Source organism: Colius striatus, chromosome 9, assembly GCF_028858725.1.
Source record: "Colius striatus isolate bColStr4 chromosome 9, bColStr4.1.hap1, whole genome shotgun sequence".
NCBI lineage: Eukaryota > Metazoa > Chordata > Aves > Coliiformes > Coliidae > Colius > Colius striatus.
The window spans coordinates 10754727-10766824 of NC_084767.1; the positions used below are offsets into that span (position 1 = coordinate 10754727).

Sequence of the window (12098 nt, forward strand, 5' to 3'; positions counted from 1 at the left end):
TCACAGGCAAGCTCTAACATATTCTCATTCAGGATCCACAATCCAGATTTGCAGTCTAAGCATTCATGCATCCCACATATTTTGTTGCTCTATATTCTCCCTGCTGGGTGATATTTTGGGATTATTCAAGCATCAGAACATTTTTACCTTGCTCATACTGCTTGCTTCAGTTTCCAAAAACCTGATTTGTTACAGATCTCATACAAACTTGCTAAAATATTCACACTAAGGCAGGGTAAGAATGTCTACAATAGCCCCTTGGTTATTTGGATGCCTGTTTTCTCATTTGGTATTAAAACATCATACCTTGCAGCTAACACCCATTTCTCCTAACACCACAGAGCTCCTCAAATGAATGAAAAAAATCCCAATCCTTTTAAATCCATGTACTACATTCCAAAGAATATAAGTCATTAGTCTAAATGGGAGGTATTAAATAAATGAGCTCAAGCTCCTGTCATCCTCGGTCAATTCTTTAGTCATCAATTTACCAATTTTGATCTTAAAAGCAGTTTCTCATTCTCCTCCCTCTATTCCATGACTATTCCCCAACCTTTATTCCTCCAGAGAGTGGGAACTTTCTTCTATTTCTAGCCTATGCCTATTCATGGCTATTTTGTTCCTGTGCCAATATTACCTTTTAGCTCAAACAATTGTCTCTCCTAATGAATTTATAGAGAGGAAATATCACATTTTATTTTGTTAGGATAAACCAAAGCAAGATCCACCATAGGTTCTGCTTGTTTCTACCATGTCTGTTACCTTGCTTTTGCAAAACCACAGCCACAGAAATCAGATCAAGTGTCTTATGTTAATATGGCTGCAGTCTGACAGCAGCTAACACCAAGGTGCAAAATAGGCAGTTCTGCATTGACATAGAATGTACAACTTGAGAGCAGAGATAATTGCTAAGGTAAAAGGGAATTTTTGGCCCTGGCATCAAGGCATGTTAGAAGACAGCACCTTTTCACAAGCAGAAAAGGAAGCTGAAGGGAAAGAGAGAGAGGCTATTTGGCCAGGCAGCAAGGACACTGGTCTGGTTAGCATGCTCTGCTTCTCTAGAGGAGCAAAGGATCTGAATTAAGAGAAAGCCTCCATCAATATGGGACAGAAACACCAGACCTGACCAGTGACACACTGGGAGGACGTTTGGAGGGAAAAGGGAAACAGATTTTGGAGACAAAAAACAGGAGAGCAAGTACTAAGAATGACCCTGGTCAGCCAGGCCCCTAGCTCAGAGGCTACCACAGGCTGTGGTGAACTACCTCTGGTCATACACCATCCATGTTCATGAACATTGAATCCCTTGCTGCTGGGGCTGCAACTGGGCTGAGCGAGGCCTCACTCCTTCTGAGCCCTCCAAGTGCCTGTGTGATTATCCAGGTGTTGGCTCATGATTAAACAGGACCTGTGCAATCACCAAAAGCAAGCAGTAAGCACAAGCCAGGGAGAGGAAAACAACTGTATTCCCAGGGGGACTGTGAATCTCCAGATGGCACTGTAACACCATCCCAAAAAGCAGACGGTTTGGTACAACAGCACCTGTGCAACCAGCTGAGGCAGTTTGCCTGCTGTGCATAATTACTCATCCCATTGAAACCATGATTTGAAGGCTACAAATGCTAAAGCTGCCCTTTCATTTCAATTTATACCTTAGATATTAAAACTTCATACATATTATTGTACATAGCAGCTGCAGACTTTGCCTTAACAATCTGATAGAAAGCAAGATCTTGCCAGCACTGCCAATTAATAGCAAGATCTTCAGTGAGGTCTTAGGAAAGAGTTTATGTCACAAGTTAAATGCCTTGTTTATCATTCTTGCCCTGGGATGTAATGCCTCTCTACTGCAAAGCCATAGCAAAACTGGTCAGGGCAAGGGGTAAACGTGCTGTCTGAATGCACTGCAAGGCTGCCTCTGGTTTGCATTGTAGCTGCTGGCACAGCCAGCTCCACCTCTCAGCATGGAGCACTGCTCTGCCAAGCAGGATTCCCACCACACACAACAATACAGAAGGCATTTCAGAGATCTTAGCAAAACACAGCAGTTAAGAACTCTCTGAGTTCAGTCTCCTGCTGTAGGCAGTCATGCCACATTATACTGTATGTGAACCTGACAAGCTCTGTCTCAAAAGCCATATAATTTCTTGCTGACTGCCCAAAGTATGAAGAGATTGCAGAACATCAGTCTTCAGTGGTTAGAACGCTTCCCACATGAAAAGGCCTCCTTCATGCAGCAAAGGCTGTACAAATACAACACATGCACCAAGCAGAATGATGTAAAGCTGAGCTGTGCCTTGGCTTGCTTAGGTGAGTGGTCAAATAAAGGATGAAAGCATCAGGCTCCTCTCCTTGGTGTAAATATACATTGGAGCTGTGATTCAATCAATTTTCAACAATCTGTCTAAAAGAAAGGCCCTTCTCAATGTCCAGCAGGTTTCCCTGTGTTTAAGGTAGCTCAGCTTTCTTTTGGTAAGTTTTCACCCAATAGACTTGACTTTCTAAGAAATTTCAGCATTTAACTGTGTCTGGAGCTGTCCTGCAAGACAACTTAAAAGCCACACTCTGTGTATTGAGCTAGCTCGATCCTGATGTATTAATCATCATAAAAACATCAGCTGGCATGAACCACCCATGTGACTAAATCCAGACCCTCAGGCAACCAAGTAATGAGTAGTCATTCTCCAAGGTTCATCAAACATCTGCTCCATGTAGCCTCAAAATTCCCTCTTTATCTTTACTATGATGAGTCCCAAAGAGGCAGCAGCAGGTGACCTACAAGATAAGGTTCGTGGAGCTGTACATCTCCTGCTGCCAGGGGGAATGTGGCTGGTGGTTCACAAAGACAAGCACCGTGCTGCTCTGTGCTCACATTCACACCACAAGCATGTTTCCTGCTTTCACCTACATCTGTAGCCTCTCTTTGGTCTCCTCAATCTTGATTTCTTCCTAGCTTGTGCCACACCAGCCTTACTCCTTACTTACCCAGGACCTTAGAGTCCTCTATGTGCTCTAATCCCATCCTATTACAAGGATTTCTCCAGCTAGAGAAGGGATAAAATAAGCATCTCTGGCAGCTAATCATGAGCAAACAGTACCACTGATATTTGAACCTGAGGAACTGACAGCAAGGATTAAATAAGTAACCACAAAAACATTTTCAGGTTATCTTGAAGTACTGGCAGAGTTGGGGAAATGGCAGTGTACTTACCAACATTTGGGGAACAAATTTAATGGGATATTATATGCTGAATATTCACCCAAACTCAGCTATAGGCAGATAACAGTGTCATAAATATTGGATGAAGAGGCAGATTGTGTTCGTTTTGCTGCAGTAGGGGAGATCTAGCACAAAACTACTAATGTTTACCAAGGGAATGATACAAAATGCAGCTGAGCAGTTGAGGCTGGAAGGAACACACATACTGGACTCTGTTCACTGCAGTGTTGCTCTTACATTTTTAAATCCTCTGTAAAGCACTTGAAGTTCTCTTTTAGTGAAATTGGTCTGTGCTTCAAGCTGTTCCAGTCCTTCGGGTCTATGGCACACTGTTGTCATTTCTAATTCATCTTCAATTTTATCTGAAAGAAGACAGGAAAATGTTTATTTTGGTTGTTATTTTGGCTCTGTTAACATGATCATAGGATAGACTGGCTTTCTAGAGCAATAGTGAAAACAGAAACCATCAACAGAACAATCTGTGTGACTGTTTTCAGTCTCTTGAAAGCAAAATAAAAGCTGTATGAGTAAAGCAATAGCTCACATTTCTCACTGGGCTGCCAATTAGACCTCCATTCACAAAGCTGAAACTGGTGGCGAGGACAGAAGGGCAGGAGCAGGTATGTTGCTCTAAAAGGCAACATCAGACATTTCTTATCTAAATACTGAAACAATGTGGGGCAATAGGCCTTTCAAAGTGGTAGCTTTAAAGAAAGCTGTGCAAATATAAGTAAGAGAGCAGACACGCTTAAGCATCTCAGAGAACGACATTACACTAAGGGGTAAACAGTGAGGGAAACTCTTCTGCATGCCAACCAAAAAGCTTGCTCAAGAGACACTAAGGTTCCCCTTCGGTCCTAGGAGAAATTCAAATGTCCACAGCTGCTGAATCTGCAATGGGTCCAGTCTGCATTTGCACAGGCTTTTTGGGGCAACAGATAAGTAAGGAAAAACACTTATGTGCATTTTATTCAAGAGAATGTTCTCCAGCAAGGAATAAAACTACTCAAGACTTCTCACAGCCTATATTACTGTAGTCTCACCTCTTTTCTGATGCATGTTTTTACCTGTCAAGCTCTTTTCCCCAGCAGTGTAGGTAATGTCCAATTATACACAGCTGCTCAGCACGTCAATTTGAGATTCTCTACATTTTCACGACCAGATTCAAGTTTTAGCTGACATGAAAATCCCATCTACATCCAAAATCTTCTTGTCATAAAAGCTAACACTGCCTTTATCAAAAGCACACAGTTTGTGCCCTGGAAAAATGGTTTAGGTTATTGATCTCAAGTATCATATAGTAAATTCTTGATTAAAAACAAGGATTTCACAAGAAACATGCAAGGAAATGGAGCTACTCTGAATAGAGGAAAGACATCAATTCAGAGTTGACTGTCTCAGTGAAAGACCAGACCAAACCCTCTATTTCCATAAGCCAATTAGTCCTGCAAATATGATTCCTGCTAAGAGAGGACACACATCAGTGAGTGATAATGGTGAAGTTAAAATTGGCTCATTGCTTCAGTACTCAGGAATCAGTTTGAAATTCTAGTGAATTCAGCCACCCTGACAATCCATTGTCTGGAGTTTCAGAGTCTTACATTTATGGGGCTTGAGCAGTGAAAACACAAGCCTAAAAACTATGCTCAAGGTCCCTTGCACAGCAAGGTAGTAAAGGTGAGGCACTAAAATAGCACGGGGCAGAAAGAGAGTATCACAACCATTTCCAATGCAGAAAAAAGTTACTGAAGGCTGGCAAGTGGCCAGAAGAGGCCTGAAGGAGACACCTTCTCCATACAAAGGGAAAATGAAGAGTCTGGAAACTCCAGCTACTGTCAGAAGAATGGAAAGGTAGGTATGCTACAGGAAAATGAAGAGATAATGAAATAAAACAGGAAAAGCCATTTGCTTTGAAAGAGAACACATACCACTAAATGAAAGAATGCAGAAGCAGCTGTAGAGAGATAAATAAGGGGAGAAGGAATTCCTTAAAATGAGGGAAGGGGAATAAGTGGTTGAAAAAAAGGTGAAGAAATCCATTTAGAAGGGAATAAGGTTAGGGAGACTCATCACTGATGTGTAAATTATATAGGAAATACCTTTCTGGTTACCTTTAGTTAACCATAAATAACCTAAACTCCTTTATAAAAGGCACATAACCCCAGTCTCCTCTCCTGCACTTCCCTGCTGTCCCCCAGTGCCAGTTTACACATGACCTTGACAGTCATTTTCTCTTTTTGTAGGAAGTCAAGTAGCTTGTGCTGTGTGATATATAAGCAAGTTAGGCTCTGAGTCTTTCTCTGCATTGTAACCAGTTAAACATGTCCTATTGAGTCACTCTGAAGTTCTAAACAACTTCAGTCAGTGTAAAATATAAGCATAAAGTACCGGCCATCTGGTCTTTATAACCTACGATATAATTCAACAGAGAGGAAATATGAAATCAATTTATGCAACCTCAGGTGAGTGGTGAGGTTAATGAAGCAAGGCAGCCTGCTGGATTACTCCCATACTTGGTTTCATTCATGCTTCTAGATTGTGGAGATTCACGTGGTTGCTCCAGGGGCAGGAAACATCCATCCTAGAAAAGTCACAATCTTTGCAACAGCATGTAGAGATGCTCAATTTTTGGTGGTTGTTTTCTTTGCCATATACTTTCTCCACTTCCTTCGTGGGCAACCAGTTTTCCAAAACACCTGTTGGAATTTGTATTAGGACTGTAAAAAGCAATAAAAAGGTCTCACTGATGGAAAACTTGCTCTATAGCTCCATAGTAACTTAAAAAAACATCTGCAGAATTACAGAATCACAGAATCTTAAGGGTTGGAAAGGATCTTGAGAGATTATCCAGTGCAACCCCCCCTGCCAGAGCAGGACCACCTAGAGTAGGTCACACAGGAACTCATTCAGGTGGGTCTGAATGTCTCCAGAGAAGGAGCCTCCACACCCGATCTGGGCAGCCCCTTGGAGTGCTCTGTCACCCTCAAAGTAAAGAAATTTGTCCTTGTATTTCTTTGGAACCTCTTGTGTTACAGTTCAAACCTCATGTATCTTTGGTTTATCCAGATGTCCTTTATCTGAGCAGACCTAAAATTAGGGTCTGGAGTATTTTTTATATTTAAAATGTTCTTGAATAAACTGTTACTTGATGAACATTGCCATTGAATAATTGTATATTGTCTTTTGGCAACAGTGGCCTCAATCAGCAAATGGTTATTTCAGACTGCAATTCATCTTCAGCTTATCCTGAAAGAACAGGTTTTTTTCCCAGCAATCCAATTGTGAGGTTTGGCCCCACAGGACAGATCTTTCTATGTTAAAAATAAGTCAGATTATCACTGTAGATTTGATTCTATTGCCCATGCTGAGAAATGTATCTCTCTCCTTCATAACAAACTGCACAAAGGGAATGATGAAGAATTCACCCCTTTCAAAGGGATGCTCCATTTTTTCCTGCCGTTCTCTATTCCAGAACCAGCATTAATCTCCACCTCTGAAAATGACCTGATGGTTCCTTGGGAGTTCATCTTCTCATCTGCTTCCTCTTCCTTTGCCAAGGGAAATATTTTGAAACATAGCAAAACCAACTTGAGAAGTTTTAGTTGTGGCCAAGGAGGCACTGAGAATGACACCATACCAACCCTCTGCCAGTAAACATGCTGTGAAAATGGTAGAAGTTGTTCCTTCGGTGGAACGTGGCCCTTTGTGATGGAGAAATCGTGGGCACTTCTTGGAGCTTCACCACAGAAAAAGACTTGTTAGAGTTTGGTTTTTGCTGTTTCCCATAGTGTTTCATGATATTTCTTTTAAAAGAGGCCTCACAAACCCAACATTTCCTCCCTTGTGTTCATCACATTTAAAACTTCTCAGTTGCCATCTAATATTCAGAGATTTCCCTTCAGTAACACCTTTGTTCATCCCTTTCAGTGGGCACAGCAGAGACCCAAGAGCAGGGGCTACCGGTACTGGAGACCTAGATACAAGCTGCTCTTCTGTGTGAATTGATTATTTCAAAATCAGTAATGTGTGTGTGTGTGTCCCCAAACTGTTTTGTCATTATTTGCTTCCTTTCAGTATCTTCTCTGAATGCAGCTCTTTTAGATCTTTTTCTTCCATTCTCTACCCCATTATAAATTAACCACAGCAACCCCAGTGGCAAAAAAAGGAGATGATTACTTTCTCATGTGCCCTTGCCTTTTGTCATGTATATTGTATTTCCTCTTATTTACATTTTCATTATGCACTGGCTCAGTCCCTCCCAGCTCTCCAGGATGTCACTGGATGAAATATGAGCCCTTGCATTTATAAACACCACAGTCTTATTAAACTGAAGCTCACAGTGGTGAGAGTGAGCAAAAAAGTGTATATACACAGATACACATCCAAAGGTAAAGCTTTATTAGGTAAAGCATGATGTTGAGGTATTTCACCTAATATGATGTTCTTCATTTTTGCCTTGTTTACAGCTTAATGAACATCCCAAGAGATCTGAGCATGGGAAACATATGTACCACTGGTTTATACCAGGGGTTTTTTTGGAGACTGACCACAAACACTGTAAGGGATCTGTGTGGTCACCTCCCCAGCACAGGGAACATGGGTGACCAGCTGCTGTTGCTCACAACATCCCTTTTGAGCTGGAACTAAGCCCCTGCCCTGCTCAGTGGAGACACTCACCTCAGGGTCTAGGTACCACACGCAGCTGGTCAGTGAGAACTCAAACCTTAGCCTACAGGTCCAGATTTGTTATTCAGGTTTGTTACTTATGATTTTTGGGTTTCTTTTTTGAGGTGGATTATCTGTGCTTACTAATCAGGTAAATTTAGCTCCAGCACTTGTTGAAATCATCCCTGGATGATTCCTTTCCAGAGCAGATGGCTGCAGTGAGTTGTGTCCCAGGCATGGTTCAGCCAGTGCAGAGAACACATGTGAGTTTGCTTAACTGTTTTTCTTACAGTACATTTAAAACTGGAGAAACGGCAAGCAGCACTTTCTGATTTAGAATTTGCCTCAAGCCATATTTTTATGGCTGCTTTAATAGCAGGGTATGAGGTCTGGTAGAAGTGCCTGTGGTCATCTTACTCTAAAGTAGGTCTAAAATGACTCAGTTTTGCATTTTTGTGCAAAACTTCGTCTCTGTTTGCTTAGCCCACAGGTTATAGGTATATTTTGTATACCAGACAAAATAAATAGTGACTTTCTTCACAAAAGAAAATTATTCTGACATACTTGCATGCGCATGCACATTTTATTGATTGTTTCTAATGAAAGGTGCTGTATTGCATTTCTCTATGGCTTGCTCAAGAGCACAGAAGGAATTTTCATTAGAGTAGATCAATATTGTAACTGAACACACCGGAAATTCCTTAATGAGGCTTGGTTTCTAACATCCTTTCATATCTGTTCTAATTTTGCCTTTTGTTATCTTTGCAATTTGAAGATGTCCATACTTAGACTGTCTGCAAACAACCCTGTGTTTCCCTGCTGTAAGCTTTGCTGAAGAGAATTTGCATTTCTGCCAGTGATAAACTAGAGTAATTTCAGCCTATTCATGTAAAAGCTGTCTGCTACACGTCTACATCCTATGGACAAAATGGCTTCACCGTTGAGGAAAAAGGGTTTATCAACCACAGCTGACTACTGCTCATCATCACAGAACCAGGCAGGCAGACTCAGTCCTTTCCTCATTCATTGCCAAGACAAGAAATCTATCGATTTTGAAGGAAAATGGCCTGTTCCAGTGTTTCACTTCTCCAGACCTTTCTGTTCCCTTGCACACAGGCACATTTACCTGCCACGTTACAGAAAACATTGTTTATCTTAAAAATGCGTGAGAAATGTAATGCCCATCCAAGACAGCAGCAGAAACTGAGGAACTGCCCAAACCCAATCCCTAAGCATGTAGAGACCCAGCCAGTAACTCTGCAGCACAGGCAATAGAGTGCAGATAGCAGTTATCAGCACAGGAGTTCCTCAAATCCTCTATTGACAACACATCTTCTGGTCTTCACTTAATAAATTATTTCCATACAAAAAAACCGAATCGATGTTCTTCAGGTGCAACAATCCTTTCCTTACAAGCAGAGGAGATTAAACCAGTCACAGACAATACCAAAGTTGTATTTGTGTTACTTACCAGCTGCTTTCTCAGCTCTGATTTTGAAAAGCCACTGGGACCAAATTTATTAACTTGCCCATCCTTTCTCTGTCTGCCAGCTGCTCTACGCAAACAACATCTTGCACAGAGCACAGGGTTGGTTTCACTGGGCCAAACCCCCTTGTGAAACACAAGGGACAAATACCCTTCCCACAGCAACCACCTAAAATACTGCAGCATCTCCAACCCTCCAACTCATGTGCCTGGCACAGGCAATAGAAATGTCTGATTACATTCTTAGAGTTGGTCAAGGACAACCCAAGGCCTAAAACACAGTTTAAAAGGGAGGGTGTAAATGATGATTTAATCAAAATGCAAATGACCCTGTCCCCTTCTTCCAACAGCTGCAAGGTGATGCAGCCAATGCCAAGGCTTCAGAGCTACTGGGAGGATTTTGAAAACATGTTCTAATAAATTCACTTTTTGTTAAAGAAAAAAAGATCACTATATAAAATACAGTTAACACTGGGCACGTTTAACTGTAACAGTGACAAGTGTTGGATGGAATGGGGAATTTTACAAACACAGCAGGAGGGGATTAAATTATGTGCAAGAATTATTGTAGAGTGCATCTTATTTTTATTAAAAAACACATTAGCTATATTTTAGGGGCAAGGACCTGAAGTAAAATTAACTCTACTTTATCTACATCTTTGGAATTCATGTCCAGACAGAATACTTGCTGGGCAGATCTCATAGCAAATAGGTGCTGCCCGTAGAAATCAATTGGAAATACCTGAAAAGTTCATCAAGAGAAATAACTAAAGGCCTCAGTCCTTAATGGCAGCAACTTATGGGAATGAGAGTCAGCTAATAGCAGTATTACCGATGCTGACCCCACATGCCAGCCTCAGTGTTCCCTCCCAACAGTGCACATGGGAGCTGTTGGAAATACTGCTTTTTATGAAGTCCTTCAATGTCTGTGGTCCCAGATCACTGGGGCAAAGGCAGTTGCCAAATAGAGTTCCACTGTCTGGAACAGTCAAAATAGTTGTGTGCAGTTCCATGTGCTCCTAACTAAGACAAAGATCTAAGTGTTAGTCTTTAAGCGATCCCATCTGGCAAATGCAAATCAGCAAAGTCAGCATGGCAGGACAAGAGCTCAGCTAGAACTTAAACACATGGGGATGCACCTCTATGGACCCTAAGAAAGAGTTAAGTGAAACTGCTCATAGCAAACATCAGTAAAAAAAGTCACTAAGATACCTAAATGATGTATCAAATGAGACACGTTTAATTTGTACAATCCTTTATTAAGAAATCACTAATATCAGTAATATGACTGCCTGGCTGGAGAGATAATTTCCAATCCAAAGGGACTCTTTCCAGCCAATACAACAAAAAGAAACTGACATATCCTTATCTACTCCCTTCCTTAAGTGATTGACTCCTGCAGGTCCATTTTCATCGTTAAATCTGCAACATCAAATTCATTACTCAGTCAAGCTGAGCAAAGGTTGCTGTGCCTGTGTGAACCTGCAACACCACCGACTGCAGAGATAAGCTACATGAAAACCCAACAGTGTATAGAACTCTGAGATTTAATAAAAACAGAGTTTTAAACATTTCTTGTCTAATACTTGCAGTGATCTATGCAAAGTGTCATGTATCACTACTTTCCCTTCTGCCTCCATACTCCCTTAATTAGGTTTGCACTTGTACATAAGGAAGCTAGAACAAGGTTTTAGTCTGAAAAGGAGGTACAGGAATAGCCAGAGGCCATGGGTACCTTCAACATGTCCTTCAGGCAATGTACAATGATTTCTTTCATGTACAATGATTTGAGCTACGCGATGTCAAATGTGACTTAGCTTCTGGAGACACTGTATCAAATCTACTCATCATTAGAAATAGTTTAGCTGGGGCCATTCCCAAGGTAGGAGTCAGCTGGGTGTCCTTCCAGCACTTTCGTTTCCATTTTCCTTTTGTGTTCCCACCTTGCTGTGGCAACATTTATGAGAAGCAACTTGTCAAAACAGTGGAATAATCACTGGAGGTATGCTAAGCGCTTTGCTGCTTTTCCATGGGGGTGCTGCAGAAAATGTGCTTTTAGGACAAGTGAACAGCTGCTGGGAGGAAAGCAAAGGTGAAGTTGAAAAACCCAACTCACTTCCTTCTGATAGTTATTGGAAAATTCCCACTAATACCCTCTCAGAACTTTATCTGGGGAATATCTGAACTGCTAAACACTTACAGTGTTACATGATACTGTATGTGCACTGCACACTGAAGGACTGGGAGGCTGAATAAAGCTAAGGCTGTCTCCATCAGAGGGGACTTTGCTGCTTCCCAGGTTGCAGCCTTACCCAGGAGCTGGGTAGGCTTGGAACAGCACTAATTTTGTTTGCTGTCAGTGTGGAAAGTGAGAATAAACTTAGACAAAGGAGTCTATTTCCCAGGTTAATAAAACCTTTGCTACAAAAAATTATATGACTGAGTCAAACTTGTTTAAGTTTTACCTCTCTGATACACGTAAAACCATCGTGCAGGGTCTAGGAAAGAGTAAGAAAACAATTTAACAGAAGGAAAGCAACAACCATACACAGCTTTGTCTTTTGTTACTTTTAAGGTGATGCTGAATGTGTTCTACAAGTGCTATTGAGTCCCTTTTCCCAGCAACTGGAGGATCCTTTCCAGGTGTATTTTCCATTTTGGTCTCCTAAATTGCCTCTTTCCCTTACCCCAAGGGACAGGAGAGGAAGTCAGAGCTTGCTGTCCCCT

At 41.4% G+C, this 12098-nt stretch overlaps 1 protein-coding gene across 6 annotated transcripts in view; it reads right to left on the minus strand.

Moving 5' to 3' along the window:
• KCNIP1 (potassium voltage-gated channel interacting protein 1) overlaps nucleotides 1-12098 on the minus strand; it is a 349864-nt gene that overhangs the window by 13688 nt on the left and 324078 nt on the right. For 4 of the 6 annotated variants that reach the window (XM_062002328.1, XM_062002329.1, XM_062002325.1 and 1 more), the window contains one exon: nucleotides 3458-3582. In XM_062002328.1, coding sequence (XP_061858312.1) covers nucleotides 3458-3582 — 125 coding nt within the window. Of the gene's footprint in view, nucleotides 1-3457; nucleotides 3583-11836; nucleotides 11870-12098 lie in introns of all 6 variants that reach the window. The other 2 variants (XM_062002323.1, XM_062002327.1) reach the window with 1 other exon arrangement.